This window comes from Archocentrus centrarchus, chromosome 16 (assembly GCF_007364275.1).
Source record: "Archocentrus centrarchus isolate MPI-CPG fArcCen1 chromosome 16, fArcCen1, whole genome shotgun sequence".
NCBI classification, from domain to species: Eukaryota; Metazoa; Chordata; class Actinopteri; order Cichliformes; family Cichlidae; genus Archocentrus; species Archocentrus centrarchus.
The window spans coordinates 5,414,609-5,433,767 of NC_044361.1; the positions used below are offsets into that span (position 1 = coordinate 5,414,609).

At 40.5% G+C, this 19,159-nt stretch overlaps 2 protein-coding genes across 2 annotated transcripts; both read right to left on the bottom strand.

The window, feature by feature from the left end:
- Nucleotides 1–5,666: 5,666 nt before the first annotated feature.
- On the bottom strand, nt 5,667–9,819 carry mcl1b (MCL1 apoptosis regulator, BCL2 family member b). The gene is made up of 3 exons (XM_030749373.1): nt 9,226–9,819; nt 8,800–9,050; nt 5,667–8,656 (listed from the first exon to the last, which is right to left on the bottom strand). The coding sequence occupies exons 1-3, from the start codon at nt 9,665–9,667 to the stop codon at nt 8,540–8,542; spliced, it is 810 nt and encodes a 269-aa protein (XP_030605233.1). The 5' UTR covers nt 9,668–9,819; the 3' UTR covers nt 5,667–8,539.
- Nucleotides 9,820–11,185: 1,366 nt separating this feature from the next.
- ensab (endosulfine alpha b) lies at nt 11,186–18,879 on the bottom strand. The gene is made up of 3 exons (XM_030750062.1): nt 18,643–18,879; nt 16,035–16,157; nt 11,186–14,671 (listed from the first exon to the last, which is right to left on the bottom strand). Exons 1-3 carry the CDS (start codon nt 18,862–18,864, stop codon nt 14,501–14,503), a joined length of 516 nt encoding a protein of 171 aa, XP_030605922.1. The 5' UTR covers nt 18,865–18,879; the 3' UTR covers nt 11,186–14,500.
- Nucleotides 18,880–19,159: the final 280 nt, after the last annotated feature.

The window sequence follows — 19,159 nt, forward strand, 5'->3', positions numbered from 1 at the left end:
TGTGTTTTGTTTTGTTTTTTAAAAATATATAATTTAAACACAGATGTCAAAACAAAAAAAAGCTATTCTGACATGAGGAACTGCAGACTGCAGTAAAAACTGATAGAGCCCAGCCTGCACGTCACAACTGCCAACACGGATGAGTCCATAAATAGTGCACTATGGTCTTCAGTCAAGTCAAAGAATAAAGTTTCAGGAGGTGGGATGACTCCACTCTGAAAGGAACGTGACACGTCACACAGAGGATTCAGTTTGATCTGAGATAAGTATCACCTCACCAAGATTGTTCAAAAGTTCATGCTGAGCCACTGATGAATGTGAGCCACAGAACCTCTGGCCTGCAATTATTTTGAAAACGTCTATTTAAAGGCTTTTTTCCCTTATCTGTATTCTACAATGGTCAACATTGTCCAAGAACAGTGAGCTCACAAAAGCTTTGGAAATGCCGGGAGCAAGGCACGCATTTGTATGAACAATGCTCACCACAGAGCACACAAGACAAGCCACGAAAAAATTATTATTTGACACAGCAGCAGATGCCTAATTTGAGCATGTATATACACACACACACACACACATACACACTTCATTCTCTCTCTCTCACTCTCTATCAGCTGCATAGTGTAGTGGTAACATTACCGGCTTGGACTTTGCCCGGATTAACAAGGTCCGCATCAGGTGTTGAGGAACAGGGCATACTGACGACAAATGGGCTACTGGAACAAGAATATGGTATAAGTGGACACAAGATGAGAATCGGGAACTATTGGAATGCTACTACACATGAATAGTTCTGATGCAAAACCCTCTAAATCCACCTGGAAACTTTTCTTTTAAAAACATTTTTTTATATGTGGCTCTTATGGTAAAGTTCAGTAATTTAATTTTACAGGCAATGGTGGGGATATTACTGAGAGAACAAACTGCCTTTTTTCAAAAATTTAAATATAGTAATTTCCCTACTTTTTAACAATTTTGTTTTGTGGTAATACCAGCTAAATCCAAAGGTTCTTTTTTTTTTTTTTTTTTGCAAAAACCTCTAAATCCACTTCTTCCACATAGACATAGTTAAAAGTGGCAAAATCACCTTTGATTGAACTGTAAACATTGAAAATGATGAAAGAACACAGAATAAATTAGAAATTCACCATTTCTGGGGATTAAGGGGGTGGATAGGTTCATCCATATCCATACTATTTTCGGAAAAGACATGCGATTGTTCTCTTCAGTCCGCTTTCTGCCCATTGTGAATGATGGCAAAAGGCCCAAATATTAGATCATCATAAAAAGATTTCTACGTGGATGCACACAGTACAACTGCAACAGCACAGCATGGCAGCATATTTGCTTTAACAATAACAGAATAGTAGATACTACGTCACGGTGGTCATGACGACGAAGAGATGCAAACGCTGTGCCCGGCATACACACAGAGCCATCAAGCCTCCAACCCGCCGAACTTTCTCCGCCACCCGGTTACTCCACAAGTGGACCCTGTGAGAGACCCTCGGCAGTGAAGGAAATGGGAGTGCCGCTGGACCCGTGCTGGCCTGCGAGTACGTTTGGCAGCCAGTAATGATCCTTCCGCAGGTTCACCAATGTAAATCTCTTTACGACTTTTACCTCCTTTAAATAGTTAAGTTTGACTGATTTTTCTACACACAAAATAATGCTAGACTCACATATGGCTGTGTTTACAATCTGATCCCCACCAACAAAAGCAGTCTCCTCAGTGCAAACACTTCAAGTCATATGATTCAATCTTGCGTTCTGATTGGTTCTAGGAAAGTAGAGGCTTTTGCGGGCAATGGAAAGTGGCGTTTAGAGAATTTTGACAACACACAGATAATTCAGGCTAGGCGGAGACGGTATTTAGCAGGTTATGATGCAAAATGATTTGATTCGAGCATAATACATGTGGAAAGGATTTTGCAAATATTGTTATCTCATTTTTGACGGCGGTGGCATTTATCGTATCATCCCCACACCCCAAGACTGGGTAACAAGCCCCAATTACAACTGGTATGTTGAATGCCAGAGCAGCTGATCTGAAAGGTAAGAGCTGGAAAACTGGACCCCCCGTGGCCAATTACCAAGACTATGTGAAGTACCCTTGGAAAGTCTATTAGAAGACGTGAATGCAGCACTATGAACAATCCCTACTTCAACCATCACTGAAACCAACCAGCTGATCTATACCACGGCAGCAGGGATCCTTGAGTTGCTTGGCAATAAGATGAACAGTCACAAGGAGCAGTACCCTGCATGGAAAAGATGACTAGAGGCTAAGATCAAGGTAACACGGATCGAAGCTAGCCAGCTATTAGAGCTGCAGAAAGGTGTGATGAAGAAAGGGGGGCCTAAGAAATACAACAAGCTGTCCATACCTGAGGCATTAGAAACTGCCAAGCAAAGACTCAAAGCCTCGGCTAACCGCTTCAAGAGGTATTCCAGGAAAATAAACCAGATGATTCCTGAAATGCCTAAAACTGTACAAGATCAACAGGACCCTAAGAGCCTTCATCAAGAACTCAATGGGAATGTGGAGAAGCCAACTTCAAGCCAATTGCATGATGTACCAATGAGATGCTCTGCCCCCACTGGTGTTCTGCATAGGCGTGAACCCCCCTCAGCCTGATCATCAACAATACTGGCTACGGATAACGACTACGGAATGAAGAAAAAATCATCCACCTCCTCTACATGGATGACATCAATCTGTATGCCAGGAGTGAACGAGATATCGATTCACTGATCCACACCACTAGGATCTACAGCAATGACATCAGAATGTCATTCGGACTGGAGGAGTGTAGTTGGATGGTAACAAAGAGAGGGAAGGTAGTCAGAACTGAAGTGATTGCACTACCAGATGGCAACTTTGCAGACATTGTGGACAGCTACAAGTATCTTGGAATCCCACAGGCAAATGGGAACCATCAAGAGGCCGCTAGGAAAGCTGCAACCTCTAAGTACCTGCAAAGAATTAGGCAAGTCCTAAGGAGTAAGCTGATTGGGAAGAACAAGATCCGGGCTATCAACACCTATGCCCTGCCAGTTGTCAGATACCCTGGTGGGATAATAAGCTGGCCAAAGGAAGCAACAGAAGCCACTGATGTCAAGACAAGAAAGCTCCTTACCACGCATGGTGGGTTTCACCCCAAATTCAGCACCATGAGACTGTACGCTAAGCGGAAGGAACGAGGCCAAGGACTAGTGAGTGTCAGAACCACTATCCTAGATGAAACAACAAAGATCCATGAATACATCAGGAAGATGGCCACAAAGGACCGTGTTCCTGTTCTTGCTCCTTTTCTTTCTTGGGTTTCTGCTGCCTGAGGTACTCACTAAGCACATGGTCCTTTGTGGCCATAGGAGCAAGAACAGGAACGATCATGGAAGGACAGACCATCAGCAGATCAAAGAAGTGGTTGACATAGAAAAGTCCTACCAATGGCTGGACAAAGCTGGACCGATAGACAGCACAGAGGCACTAATCATGGCAGCACAGGAACAAGCTCTAAGCACAAGGTTGATAGAGGCTGGGGGGTACCACACCAGGCAAGATTCCAGGTGCAGGCTGTGCAAAGATGACCCTGAGACAATCCAGCACATAACAGCAGGGTGCAAGATGCTAGCAGGCAGGGCATACATGGAACACTATAACCAAGTGGTCGGCATAGTATACAGGAACATCTGTGCTGAGTATGACTTGGAAGTCCCGACATCAAAATGGGATACACCCCAAAGGTGGTTGAGAGCAACAGAGCTAAGATCCTGTGGGACTTCCAGATACAGACAGACAAAGTTGTGATCGCTAACCAACCGGACATCGTAGTGGTGGACAAACAAAGGAAGAAGGTCGTAGTGATAGACGTTGCAATACCAAGTGACAGCAACATCAAGAAGAAGGAACATGAGAAGCTCGATAAATACCAAGGGCTCAGAGAGGAGCTGAAAGGATGTGGAAGGTGAAGGTAACAGTGGTCCCCGTGGTAATCAGAACTGTCGGGGCAGTGACCCCCAAACTGGGAGAGTGGCACCAGCAGATTCTTGGAATGACATCCAAGATCTCTGTCCAGAAGAGCGCAATCCTTGGAACAGTTAAGATACTGTGCAGGACCCTAAAGCTCCCAGGCCTCTGGTAGAGGACCCGAGATTGGAAGGCAAATAGACCACCTGTAGGGGCAAGCTGGGATTGGTTTATATATATATATATATATATATATATATATATATATATATATATATATATATATATATATATATATATATTAGGGGTGGGACTCGATTAAAAAAATTAATCGAATTAATTACAAGCTTTGTAATTAATTAATCGAAATTAATCGCATTTTAATCGCATTTCAATATTTGACATGAGAAATATTAATTTAAGTTTAGTTGATGAATGAATCAATATACATAAGCTTAAACTTCAAAATTTTGTTTATTTTCCCACCAGTCTACTACACAGACCAACGAAGGCCGGAAGTGCTCCTGTGATAAGCAAACACCTGAAACTAAAGTTAAGCATCATAACTGGATAGTTTTATTCAACATTAATGTCTGACTTAATATAGTTGGAAATTAATCATTCGCTCAGCTGTATTCCTTGATGTTGAAATGTGTTATGCTTGTTTTAACAGCTTATTTTGAATTAAAGACTTCAAATTAAACCACAAAAAGGAGAAAACGTTCGTTCTCCGTTTAACCAGCTGTTTTTACACAGCTGTGCTTCGCACTCACGGTTGCTAGGCGACATGAGCTACGCAGAGGTGATGGCAGCTGATATGAAGGCTAGCCGCTCACTTCCGGCCTTTGTGGCGTTCGTGGGCTGCGAAAGACGTGGGCCGGGTCCTTCGCAGGATGCGGCCCCTAATTTGGACATTGTGCGTCGATATAATCTGTATGCCGGGAACTCGCGCACTGAGAAAGGTTCCACGGTGCAAAGTGCGATTAAAATGCGTTAAAATTTTTAACGCGTTAATTTCCCCGTAATTAATTAATCGAAATTAACGCGTTAAAGTCCCACCCCTAATATATATATATATATATATATATATATATATATATAAACTGAAAGTTATTCTCAGTTGCAATGTGGACTCTTAATCAAGTTTACATATTTTCATGGTATGTTTTCAGTTCAGGGAGCGTATGGATCACATTTGTCCTCTTAATGTGCCATCACACTAGTGTATCTGTTTAAATGCTGCTTTGTCTTTGTTGAAGTCATTCTAGGACCAGGCACAACCTGCTTTCTTTGATTCTGAATGTAAATGCAAATAGGAGAGTGTTGACACCCTTTTATAAGTAACCATACATGAATGAAAGGCTTGAGTGTGATTCAAAATAGAAGTTCTAACAAGGATGGACTTGTAGCTAGTTTTATTAGAGAGAATGTGCATGCATATCTCTGCTTTTTTTTTTTTTTTTTTGCATAAATGGTAATGGCATTCAACAGGCGTTTTTCTTCTGGGCAAACCAGTTTAGAATTGCAGATTCCAAAGAAGTGTGGGGAGCTAGTGGCAGCAGAGATAAAGGCTGTGACTGGGCCAGCCACCAAAAATAAAAAGTGAAAGTCACCTAAGAGTTTAAGCTGTGATGTAGAAGCACCACAGCAATAGCTGCTGAGCACCCAACTCAGAGATTATATAGCACTAAACACAGGGAATCAACTTTTTTATTTGCATCAGCGTCTTGAGACTAATTTAGACTTGTTTTGCTCAAAGGCACTTCTGCCAATAAAGGAGAGGCTTCAGCAAGATACTTTGCACAATTATATAAACATGTTCTCTTCAACTAGAGCACAGACTTAGACAAAGGTTTAATTAAAGACTCCTTTCAAACCTCACAGTAAACAGTGCAAATCTCTAATTCTATGCCACTGAAGCAGCTCTGTAAACTTTTGTTTTGTTTGCACACTTTTTTTGCTAGTAAGACATGCAAGCACATAACTTTTTAATCTAACAAATTCTGCTTCCCTTTTACGCAGTGTTAATGCAATCTGCGAAAACCGGGCCTATCTTTGTAGCTCAGGGTCAGAGTTCTGAGAATTCTACAGTGCGCAGCCTTGTTAAAGATTAACTTCTGCGTCAGCTGACTTCTCAGAAACTTTGCCATTTTTAAATCAGGGGCGGGCTGTTGCTATGAGGAAGTGAAGCAACTTAATAACCAATACTGTCTGAAAGGCAGTTCCTCAGCTCATGTTACAATGTTACAACACTTGAGCGACTGAAATGGGTTGTACTTTTGAAACTAAAACTGTTTTGTGAAGTTTACTTTTGAATATCTCAGATGAGAGTTAGGCTGCCCTAAACACCTAATAGCCTGCAGACTGAAACCACTAGTTTTCATGGCAAAGGGGTGGGGGAAAAAAAAACAAGGACAATAATATCCAAAAACTTTTGCAGTTTGAGTAAAGACAGATTAGGCCTGAAAATTGTTATTTCTCTTAGACGGGCAGTTTCTGGGACGTGCTCTATGATGGCTACAGGGTGCATGCAGACAAAGGTTTCTAAACCACTCCTCTAACTATCCCATGTTAGGAATGTAGTACTATTACATTCAAGCACAACTAAATGTTTGAAAGGAGTTTAAAAAAAAAAAAACACAATGCACTGTAATGGTTTCATAGAATCCATATGACAGCTTCCTCTTAAGTTTTGCCACAACTGACCACTTATCCCAATGTACAAACCACAATGAGTTTGAAATTTGGTGCAACAGCAGTTTCATTTTCAGTTCAGTATACAATATTTAACTCTTTTGCAACAAAATGTTTTAATTTCATCTGTAAATTGGTGGCATTTTAGAATTTCTCTGCCAATATGTAGTTATGTGCTACCCCCATGTTTTTGTGCCATCACACCACTTTTGGTCTTTTTATATTGATGGATTCCCTCAAATATAAAAGCCACTTCATACTTTTGGAAAACAGCATTACTCCTTTAAAAAAGAAGCAAAAATTAAAGATAAACACCCTCACACACACACACACACACAGTGTATTGTTCTAACCTGGTTACCAGTTTCAAGGTTGTTCAAAGACTGTTTCACACTACAGAGGAGTCTGTTTTCTGCATGCACAATCCATATGGGGATTGTGCAAACTGTTGTATGAAATTGCCTCAGCCTTAATTCCCCATTGTCTACCAGTCTTTTCTTCAGTTAGCCACCACCCAGGTTACTCCTGTAGTTATCATTAGCTGCAGGAAAAGACTAGGAGAGGTCTGCTGTGGATCATCACCATGGTGAGACTCTACTCCATTTCTTCCTGAGACCTCAGTGAGCGTTGTTTGTTCTGTAACCCAAGACAACAGGAGGATCTGAACAAACAGGGGTGAAGCCACACATCATTACCAAGGATCCCCCTGCTTGAGACTTGATGCCACTTCTCAGATTAATGACACAAGCAAAAAGAGAGCAGAACACATCAGAAGTGTACTTTAGAAACCTTCTCGCCAACAAGCATATTAAATATGTGGTTAAAAGACATTAAAAACATTACAAATTCAAATACCCAATTAAATGTATCATATCTGACCAAGTCATAAGTTTCTAGGTAGCTAAAACACAGGAAGTAGACTGTTATGTAATTTCAGGATGTTGTGAACTCCTTTACCCCAGTTTCACAAACTACTTGTTGAATTCAGTTGTGCACCAGCTCTTTGCAGATAAAATGCTACAGATGCACCTAGCAGAAGTGCAGACGCAGCTGAGCACTTTGTGTGATGAAGGTGTTGCTGCAGTCTCAAATTTCTAGGAAATGGCAGCCATTGCTCTGCATTTGGGTTGTGGTGTCATTGTACTTCAAAGGCTAACAGATATGGAGATATTAAACTTTAAAGCTTAGTGCAGTGTTTAAATATGAAAATAATTAGTGTAGATATAACCAGTTTCCTGCTTTTGCAAATTTCCCTTTAAGGATAGACTGTCAAAAGGCCAAACTGTGTGAATTAAATACATTTTTAATTCTAGGTTGTGTGCGTTTTTTTTTTTTTTTGAAAGCTTACATCTGGGTTTCATTATTCAGAGTCCATTGTTGGTACAGAGTAATGTTATTTTGGGCAACTGTCATCTTCTAGTCCTTGCTCTGTTTGTCCCCTCACAAACTTTCCAGGATCCTGAACACTCAAAAGTCCAGCGTGATGTTGGGATCATCTCTTAGTCCAACATTTTCAGAACCAGGAAGTATTTCCACTCATGCAATTCCTCCTCCTCCAGCACTCAGTGGAAAAATTGCAATCATTCAGGTTTTCCTTCCATTTCTGTATCATTCTCACAAACCACTGTCACCAAAAACCAAGTAAACACAAGAGGGGGAAAAGACTAGGAAAAAACCAAAAAAAATTTTTTTTTCTCATTTTAATACATCTAGCACAGTTTACAGAGTTAAAAAAATAAGATCTGTAAATTAAATAATATTTATATATATTATAAATTCACATGGTGGTTGAAGTTCAGATAAGCAAGGCTGGGGGGGAAAAAAAAAAAAAAAAAAAAAAAAACTGTCCAAAAAAGGCTGGTGTGTCCTTTTTCACCTGATCAACAGGGCCAGTGTTGCCCCAATACCAGCAAATCCAGCAAAGGCCATGAGTGTGTTCCTCACTGTTGACTCGGGGTCTGCTACACGAAAAAACTCCACAAATCCATCCTGGAAACAAAGAATAAAGATGCGAAGGTCAAGCAGAGATACAGAAAAAGTCCTTTGAAGCACAGTAAGGGAAGTTATGCAACCAGGAACTTTTTTGGCAAAAAAAAAAAAAAAAAACCCCATTCAAATGAATCATTACTCACCCATGCATTGTTTTTAACCAGCCAGTCTCGTTGGTCAGACAGCAGGTATGTGGAAATCTCCTGGCTCACCAGCTCCACACAATTGTCCCTGCCTTTTTCCTTCAAGCGCTGACACACCACTGCCCCAAAGGCCATCAGACTGGCAATACGACCCCAGTTGGTGGTTTTGTCTGCAAACAGGCTCTTGGCTACCGCGCTCACAAATGTCACGTCCTCCCCTCTTTCATCCAATGACAATTTGTTGACCATTCCTATAAACAAAAACAAAAAAACAACTCTAGTTCAGACATCTAAATTACTGCCATTCAAATAATTAAGTTGAAACTTAGTGAGACAGAAGAATCAATTCAAAAGCAGCCCGTGACTGAAAGACAAACGCTGTGAGCCGTCTTTGTGTAACATCCGCACAGACTGGTTTCAACTTACCGTTGTATGCGTATCGGTGCTTTTCTAATACGTCCGCCACAACTCTTTTCATTGTTTTTAGTGCTTCGCTTTCTTTCCATCGTCGTTGAGAAAGTCCAGTAAAGTCTCTAAAGAAACTAGTAATGAGGCTTTTCGTTTCCCTCTCCAGCGCCTCGTCGGATTCACTATCCGAATGAAACTCCGGGGTGCTCGGCAACGAACCGTCTTCCACGTCGTCCGTGATATTTTTTGGTGCATATCCGTTTGTTGAGACCACCCCCAGGTTGTTCGGCCGTTTTGGGGTACCATTGGAGTCTTTAGGTGTACCTGTGGCATCTTGCGGAGAGGAATTCCCCGATCCATAGTGCATTGTTCCGTCCACGACTCCATTTTGAGGAAGAAAAAGGTCCATGACATTTTTATACGAGCTCATTCGACAATTCCTCATAGTACACGTGTTCATTTTGACTGTTTTAAACTAACACCAATTCGTTAACGCGAAACTGTATTTCGAGAAACTTTCGGCGCTAGCCTGTATCAGACAAAAAGCTGGCTTCTTGCCTAATACCCTACGTTGTTCATCTCTGCAGCGGAAGCAAGTATTGCGCTGAACAGCCGTGCGCACCGACTTTATACCTGCAGCTGACGTCAAAGCACATCCGGCCGATCCAACGTCATCTGGTTATAACCAGTATAAATGTTATACCAGTATTAACCAGAAGAAAATTGTGTTTTATATAAAAACGAGAGAAAAAATATAGAAAGTCATAGTTATTAAAAAAGAGAACTTAAGTGAGCAAAGATTTATCTATGAACGCTGTTGTTTTTCCATGGCATCAAAAATTAAGGTATGAAGTTATGATTGGCATCGTCATAAACACTCCCAAAGTCAATCACAATAATAATAATAACTACAATACCACTGATATTACTCACAAGTTAAAATTACAACAATGTGTTAAATCTGCATCAATACCTGACAGAACATTTGAAATGAATTTACTTTTAACCTTTAATTTGGGAAATATTTTTCCCAAAATAAAAACTAAATATATTCAAAGTACAGTTTTTTAACAGATGTTGAAAGAAAAAATATACTTTATTTATCTCAGATTGGGTAAAATCTTTTGCTACAGTTGTCAATATAAATAATAATAATAATAATAATCCAAAGTAAAATATTTTAAACTCAAAGCAAAACTTGTAATAATTTACTAAACGTAGTAAAAAAAAAAAAAAAAAAAAAAAATCACACGGCATAACAATGTGTAAGACTAGGGTTAAAATAAAATGTTAAAATGAGAGTACATTAGATCATCTCCTGGACAGATGTGCTGAACGGCAGATATCCACCAAGGTATGAAATAGCATCATTACAGGCCTTCAATCTCACTCCAACATTAATCTCACAAAATAACAGAGGGAAATTAATCATTGTTAAAACTCCAGACTCCATAATGTTCATTTACCACCACCCTGTCTTGCGTGTAAGCACACACACTTTTATGCCTCTTTAAGTTTAAGAATAGCTTTTGTGTTCTCCAAACTATAAGATTATTATTAGTGGTTCTCATCAAGTAAGATGCTAGTAAATTGGAAATTCCTAGAATCTTCCATGCTGGTTGTCTGTCTCACACCTAAATGATAATGCTTCCCCCTAGTGGAAAATGCAAGGTTGCACCTCCCATGTGTGTGAGTGTGCGCTTATGTTTTCATCCAGAACATTCTGGGTTTCAGACTTCTTCTGATGTCCACCTAAGAAATCTCAGGATGTAGTCGCCAACAAATGCATCTGTTCAACATGTAACAAGCAGAAATAGCCAAAAACTCATCAAAAAACAACAAGAAAGTCTTATTAATGTAAAAGTTTATTTCAAATACTGACAAAAATCCTCTCACCTACTTCCACACAACTGAAACATTCGAAGTACCCTTGTACTTTTCTGAAGTCTTAAAATCACTCCCATATTTTCCAGACATCCTGTTTATCATGTAAACCCTTAATTTTTTTTTTTTTTTTTTTTTTTTGTGGAAGCAAGGGTGCATCTGATTTCCCTGCAGTTATCTTGGGCCAGGATGAAATATACTAATTATTCATTAAGAGAATACAAGAAAAAAAATATTACTTGCAAAACAAGAAAACAGATAAGGTAAAAGCAGCACAAGAGTACTTCAGAGCACACAGCCTGTTAATTTCTTTATACATTCTGGCACATATTTATCAAAGCTGAACAAGAGACACCCTGTGTACTGGGTTTGAAACATATCCTGGCATTTCCTCTTGCTGCACTGCTTGGTGCGAAGCCAAACATTAAGTAGCATTCAAGAACCTCTCTTTACTGTTGTTTCATAGCATCACAGCATATTCGCCCTTTTAAAAAAAAGAAAGAAGAAGAATTAAGCCAGCCTTACTCCTTGAAGCAGAAACATGTTGGCTTTTTAAACACAATAGTCTGTTCTTTGCAGTATCAAGTGGCAAAGCAGATCAGAATTTTAAGATCTGGCTAGACCACATGATCCAAACCAACAATGCACTTACATATACTTTTCTTTTTTTGTTGTTTTTTTAATTTGCACTTAAGTTGAAGTTTAACATAGTTAACATGTAACCAGACTTTGCCACAGGAGCTTTAGAACTCTGAAAGTGAGATGCTTAAGAAGAGTCAGACTGGCATAATCAAGAAGACAGGTGTTCTTTACAGGGTATGCACTCTTAGATTTGTCATTGACTGAATCAGCAGCATTTACACATATTTCCATTTGATACAGATTCACATAGCCTCTGCGATACGATAAGATACAGCAGAAGTAGTGTTAAACAGAAAGGAGAGAGGAACCATAGAATCAGAAATCGCTCGGGCTATGAAAGAGTGAAAAGCAGGTGGGAAACAACAAAAATAATTTCCTGTTTAAGTCTATTTACAATAGCTGGAACGGAGAAAAGCAGTGCATTCATACACCACCACAGCAAGCACATATGCACGGGTCAGTCCTCTTTCACCCACTGCAACTTTGACACATTTTAAAGTCTCACTGAAAAATATGCGAGGTTGAGAGTGTGATGGTGCATGCACCCTGTTACCTAGCCTACGTGGTGGAGTGTGCGTTTGTGAAGGTTCCCTGAAGCAGTAATTTACACTGATTCTCAGTGAGTGACGGCATCCAGTTCAGGTTCTTGAATGTGTGAAGGGTGCACATTCAAAGTCTAGAGATTTAGTGATCATTCCATTGACCTGTTTTAGAGGTTGAATCACGATAACAGGTGGGATTACCCCCATCACCATGTTTTATGAAATCTCACTCTGCCTTGCCAAGTCTTGGTGCTCCTGGATAAATGCAGTGTCCCACTTTAAACCTGCGATGATCATTTTCAGAGCTGCACTTATCAGGTTGCCTACTGTTTACCCAATGACACCCCTGAGATCAAACGTCCATATGAATAGTGAGAGTTTGCAAAGAAACTTCTACAAGGTGCTGGTAGTAAAGTAGGTCTATAGTCCAGCTGAGATTTTTAGTGAAGTACTAAGTTTAGTGTTTAATAATGTGAAAGAGGATCAGATGTTAAGGGAACCATGTTGACATACTGTTTATTCTTAAGTGTTGAAACATTTTCCTACAAGAAATTAAACATCACTGGTCAGTCTTTAAGTACTATGAGAAAATTTACTTTACGTATGGCCTTGAAGGACAACAATGACTGCAATGTCTCTGGGTACTTTTGTCATCTCAATGAGACTTTTGCGGTTTAGACAAAAACCTTTAGCAGTGTATCAGTGTGTCAAAGATAGCCAGGAAGTTATGTGGATGGTAACATCACTCCTTACATCTTTAGCCAGATCAGTGTAAGCTCAAAGCTCCCTCATCACACTTCAATGTAAGCTGGATGACTAGACAGCAACAGCCACATTGAAAAGACAAGTGTATCCACAGCCTCTGGACTTGCAATGTGGAATTTGGCTCTGTTGTTAAAGCAAAAAATATCCAAGCCAGAAATCCTAGGATGTAATCCCAACTGAGTTGATATAGCACTACCATTTCTCTCAGGCATGCTAGCTGGTTCTGTTCTCAATGCGCTAAGCTTATCACGAGTTACGTGCTTGTTTGAGTATTATTTACAGAAGCATATACTCTATGCAGGGTGCTTCCAAACCCCCCACCCCACCCCCAAACAAATCTTTTAGGCTCATAGTTAACACATATCTTGATGCAACTCAACACCAACCAAACAAAGGCTGAGCTCATAGGCTGGCAGGATTCCCAGCCTTTAAAAATAATACCAGGATATACTCAGCTGGCTCCCACCCTGGGCAGCAAACAGGAGTGTGTGTACATGGATTGTCAGAACAGCAAAAAAGCAAAGCAAGTAAGGAAGTGTGACTGTGGACATTTCAGGGCTTCAGGTGTTTGTTGTGATCACTTACTAAGCAGCTGCTCCACTCCTACTACAAAAACATCTTAAATCTTTTTTTTGTTACATATTACAAACATGCAGCCTTTTTTTTTTAAAGAGAGAACAGGAGTAGAGGGGTAAGAAAGGAAAGCAACAGAAGCACAGAAACAGGGAAAAAAGTGTTTCAAATCCCTGCCTGGATGAGTTGCAGCAGTTGTCCTCAGGTTATATTTCACAAAGTGACCACAGGGGTGAGATGCAAGGAACCTTCCATTCATTTCCCAATAGGGTGTTGGTGAATGCCAAGTATCCCTTGAGCTGCCCCTCACAGATTTGGTAAGCAAGCAGTTATTCACATACATCTTCAAACCCCTCCTGTTGAAGCTAGCCACCATAGAAAGGGAACATGAAGATCAAAGAACACCCTGTGATCATGGTTCCTAACTCCCTTACACACATTATTTTGGTGTCATTCAGGATGCAAAAAAAAAAGAAAAAAAAAATACTATACAGAATACAAAGTGCATTAACTCATCCCATCCAAACCCTGCCCGATAACACACACACCTACTGTAATGCATCTTGGAACACTGAAAACCAAGATATAAGGGAGGCGGTAGCGCAGAGTGCACAGAGGGGGCAGAGCTGTGCGTGGTGGGAAGACAGAGAAGGCTGCAAACTTGTGGGCCGCCTAAACCTCCATCCCTCCCATCCCGCCCCACCCACATACAAGCAAATGGAGTTTCAACTTATACAACTCTGCCCGATATGTTAAAGCCAGTGGTGCCTGGGGATGTAAAAGGAAGAGAGGGAAGGGGATGGACATACTGGGGATACAGGTAAGGTGGAGGAGGGACGTTTGCTGGGAATCCCAGGGAGGGGAGGGTGCTTCTTGGATGATGAAGGCTAGCCAGCTAGCTTGCTGGTCACCAAGGAGGACTTCCTCTGGGGTAGATCTTGTGGCGTGGGGATGTGGTCACCAGTTACCAGGTTCTTGTCAGGTCCTGCCACAGGAAGCTGCTTGTTCTTCATCTTTGCCTTGGCCATGTTGTAGTCACCCGAATCAAAGTACTTTTGCTGTGTGAGAAGAGAGACAAAGAGGTGCTCCAAGCTTTAGAGACATGCTTAATATCAAAAACAATACTTGCATGCACATTCATACACTGAAAGAGTTATTGCTGATTGCAGTGGTGCTATAGAGAACCTTCCAAATACTATTCCAGTGTAAGAGATGGAGAACAAATCCATATTAATCTTTAGCAGTCTGAGTTAAGCCACCATATTTTTAGTGCTGAGCACCACAATTATACCCATAAACCTGAACAACTTTAAAAGCAGGTAGTGTGTGTATGCCTCAAAATTTGCAGCAATGCTAACTGAATGTAGCTTGTAATCTGTGATACACAAGGCTTATTCCTCCTTCCAAATTGCCACAAATGAAATAAGGATACAGTTAACATACAAGCTGTAACCATTACAAAACATAGATGCAAAATTTCTTTGCATTTCTTTCTACAATCACCTTAATATAAATGTAACCATCAGTATAACAGCTAAAGAGAACCAGAACCTTGTACACTGACACACCAGCACAACTGACAAATATGTTGACAGTGCTCACGCATCAGAGAACGTACCACAGGGGTAATGCTATTCTTTTTAATCAAATCATATGCTTATGTTTCAACATTAAAGTGTTTCAAGTATGAAGTTACCAACCTCCTCAGCCTTTGATAATGTTCATTATCTTATAATAAAGCACTTTTACTTCTGACTGCCTTGACTGCCTTGGGTACTCCTACCCAGTGATTTCCCATGTTTCCCAGAATGACTTTTAACAACCTCTAGAGGTGGAAGTTCTCTGTAGCATATACAGCATGTGTAGGTGGAGAGAGCAACAGATTTTCAAGTCAAAGGACAGTGAGAGGGGAGCGAAATTTCCCTCCTGGTGCTCAGCTCTGCAGTTCAAAATACAAATGAAAGTTATTCTCTCAAGCAAGCTGTATTTCACATGCTACCAACACAGCAGCTTTGTCTTCTAGTCTACTGAGGATGGAGGAATATTTTTTTTTCTGCTTCAATGGATCTACACATGTAAAAGTGATTAATCAACAACTAAAGGGTAGTTCGAGGTAGAACCTTTGCTCTTTAGCTTTAAAGGTGAGCATAACCTTTATCAGTTATGTTTTGGATATATTTATCATAAATTACAGATATGTTCACTGTAGCTCCTTTCAACTGTTAAGTGTTCAGTAATAGGAATATCAGTTTGTCTATACCAAAATGTCACCTATATATTGACAATTTTATGTAGGAGTGCAGGTGTTTCTTAACTTTGACTATGAAGATCAAATTGGTGACCAAGTTTCAATAAGGCACAATCCTGTTTCTCTAAAGCTACTGCCTCTGATCACATCATAGACAAACCATAGTAACTCACCCCTTTCTGTAGTCTCTTCATCAGGAAGTCTGACCCACCAGGCCTCTGGCCTAAACCAGGATACTTGGCCTTTAGCTTGGCCTCTTCTGCCTTAACTGGGTTTGCATTCTTCTCTTGAGAGTCCTGTGAAAACCAAAAGAAAAAAGAAAAGGTTTTACCCCCCCTGTGCTGCAGAAAAACAGGGATCCTTTAAAATGTCAGTGGATGCAGCTTTAGGAAAGTTCAGTCACAACCGTAACAGCTGGTTACATGACAGGCACTCATTTCTGGCCACTGTGCAATTCTAAAATTTCCCCCATTTCCAACAGGATACAGCATTTTATGCAGCAAAGTGTGGAGCACAGGACCACTTCACTAAAAACACCAAACTAAAACTACTTCTGTTAAGTGGGTTCAAAACTATGACCATGACAAGTGGAAACTTGATATGCTTCATGCTAGCATGAGTCACAGCATGAGCCTCCCATAACACCATAACGCCTGACAGGAAACTTGGTACAAACAGAGACCTTAAAAAAGAACCTTGAATGATTTTAGAAGCTTATGATGAAAACTAACAATCAAAGCTCAGTTGGGAAGTTATGTTATAAAGACCTCATTTCTGACCCTCCCAAGTCTGAACAAGCTCTTTTAGCAAATCTGTTTATGTGAAATTATTATTATAAAACTAAGAAATCTGCAGCACAGTCCATTACACACAACTGAATTCTGCAACTTTCCATTATTAAACAAGCCAAGGAATCAATGCTATTTTAAATATATATATATAAATAAATGAAGGAAAATATGAAAATTGGGTCAAGAAACTATAACGTGACCTTAGGTTTCAAACCTAAGCTGGGAATTTTGTTTAAACAATGAAAGGGTTTGTGCTGTTGCCTCTGACAAATACTAACAAAACTAGTCAGACACTGCCATTCAAGTACCTGACAGGCAGGTACTGAGGCTATTAATTTGGGGCACCACCCTGTGCACAAAGCAGGAGTCAAGCGTTTGACTCAATGTTAAATCTATTTCAGGAAACAGACTAGTGCAAGACTACAACAGACAAAATCCAGAGGGCATTTAGACACTCCTTGCACACACACCTGAAGTGAGCAGCACAGCGTAGACCTACTTCCACTATGTAGACAAGATAGGGCACTCAGCCTATAAAGCTTGTTGGGGCAGGGATAAAATGTGACCCAGGACACAGAAGCCGATGAACAGATTCCCTTAGGAGGAGGGTGTGTGTGTGTGTGTGTGTGTTGCACAGAGCGTGCTGATTCACTTGGGTCCATGAAGAGAAATTTATGAGCTACTATATTTGGTTTCAATGCAGAGAAACTGCAGAATCCAAAAACACAATCTTTGTGTGCACACTGGAACTGATGTATGACTGTAAAAATTCTGCTCAGGAAGGACTACAGCTTCTTGTTCACTTGAGGTGAGAGAAAGGGTTAAGACCCTTTTGTTCAAAAGGACTGTTTAAAGTACTGCAGCTTAAATGCACAGATTGTGTCACCATATGAAGAAAAATATTTGACAAAATAGTAACAGCAATTTGTGATTTGAACTGATTTATAACTATGTCAACATGAAGCAATGCATGTCACAACACCAAACAACTTCTATTCACTGCAACTTTTTATGACCAGATGGACATGAGAATACAAGTAGATTGCATGGTTATGCACAGAAATCAACAGGTTTGTCAATATAAGTCTCAATTTCAAACTTCCTATCACCCACCTTGCAAAGGATGGGCAACATTTAAAATCTTCAGTTGTCATTCTTTTTCTTGTATTGTGGGTTTAACACAATTTAGATGTGTGAATTATAACAACAAAGTTGAGAGTTCTTGCTATTGTTTCTAGAATACTTGCAAGCAGAAAACTACACTTTACATTTTAGCCTTTGGGTTTTACAGATTAACGTTGTTCTTGTAAAGTTAATAGATACTGAACTTTAACATTATCATCCACTAACCTTGTTGTTTCTACTTCACTGCTGGTAAAATGTAAACAAACCTAACGAGTGCCAACACCAAATCTAACATATACTGACACAGGTAAACCTTCGATCCAAATGAGGTGGACTATATTGCATCACTGCTGTGCTTATAGCATAGTATGGAAATGCGGAAACACTGGTGGTCTTGCACTGAATGTGATCAGTCAGGAATCCAGAACCTACTAGCCATTCAGGACAGTTTTCCATTAGAATTTTGCGCAGTTATCTTTACTTTCTCAGTATGCACTGAATGAAATCACCCTGTCATGCCTTTATCTGGAGTTTGCAGACCACACGTTTCGTGTGTAGCCCCCCCACCCCCCCGGGTACAGACCAATGAGGCCTGAGCTGCTGTGGATCGCCAGCCAATGACACCAAGCAAGGGACAAAACAAAGTGACACACAGGCAAGGTGCTCCGTGTGGTACGGCAGCTACAACCAAACCACTTCCATAATACCGAGCAGCACGTATGAGCTGTACGCGTCTTCCAGGTCTCCTCCCGTGCCTTGGTGCAGCGCTGAGGTTACTGCAAACACTTATGCTAACTGGTGCTAGCCGCTGCTTAGCTAGCATGCTCAGTAGTTAGCTAACAACATCAAGATAGCAGAAACCCACCTGTTTTTCGTCCTCGTAGTCCACCTGAGTGTCCGAGTCCAGGTTTTCTGACGACATTTTGTGACTGTGGAGGACAAGCAGGTGTCCCGTCGGTTGCCGGACTAACTCAAAGAGATGATTATTCAAGGTACCGTTTTGTGTACCTGTACTGAATCTAATCCTGCTTTTCTGAACACGACTGCGCTCCAACAAAAATGGCGTAACGACATATGACATCACCATTGGGGCCGGTGTCTTACTTGCAACTAACAAATACAGTAACCAATAGAAGATGAGTAATGGCCCACCCGGAGCCAATAGGATTACGCTAAATGTGTCGACCACTGTGATTGACAACCGGTTGGCGAATAAAATTACAAAATGAAGACGGGGGCGATGCGGGGCCGCACTGCATCAATACAAACCACCCGAACAAAACAAAACATATATTTTGGATGAAACGTGTTCTTTACACTTTATATCACATCTGAGAACGAACACACAAAATCTAGTTTAGTAATAGGCTCCGAAGCTGTCT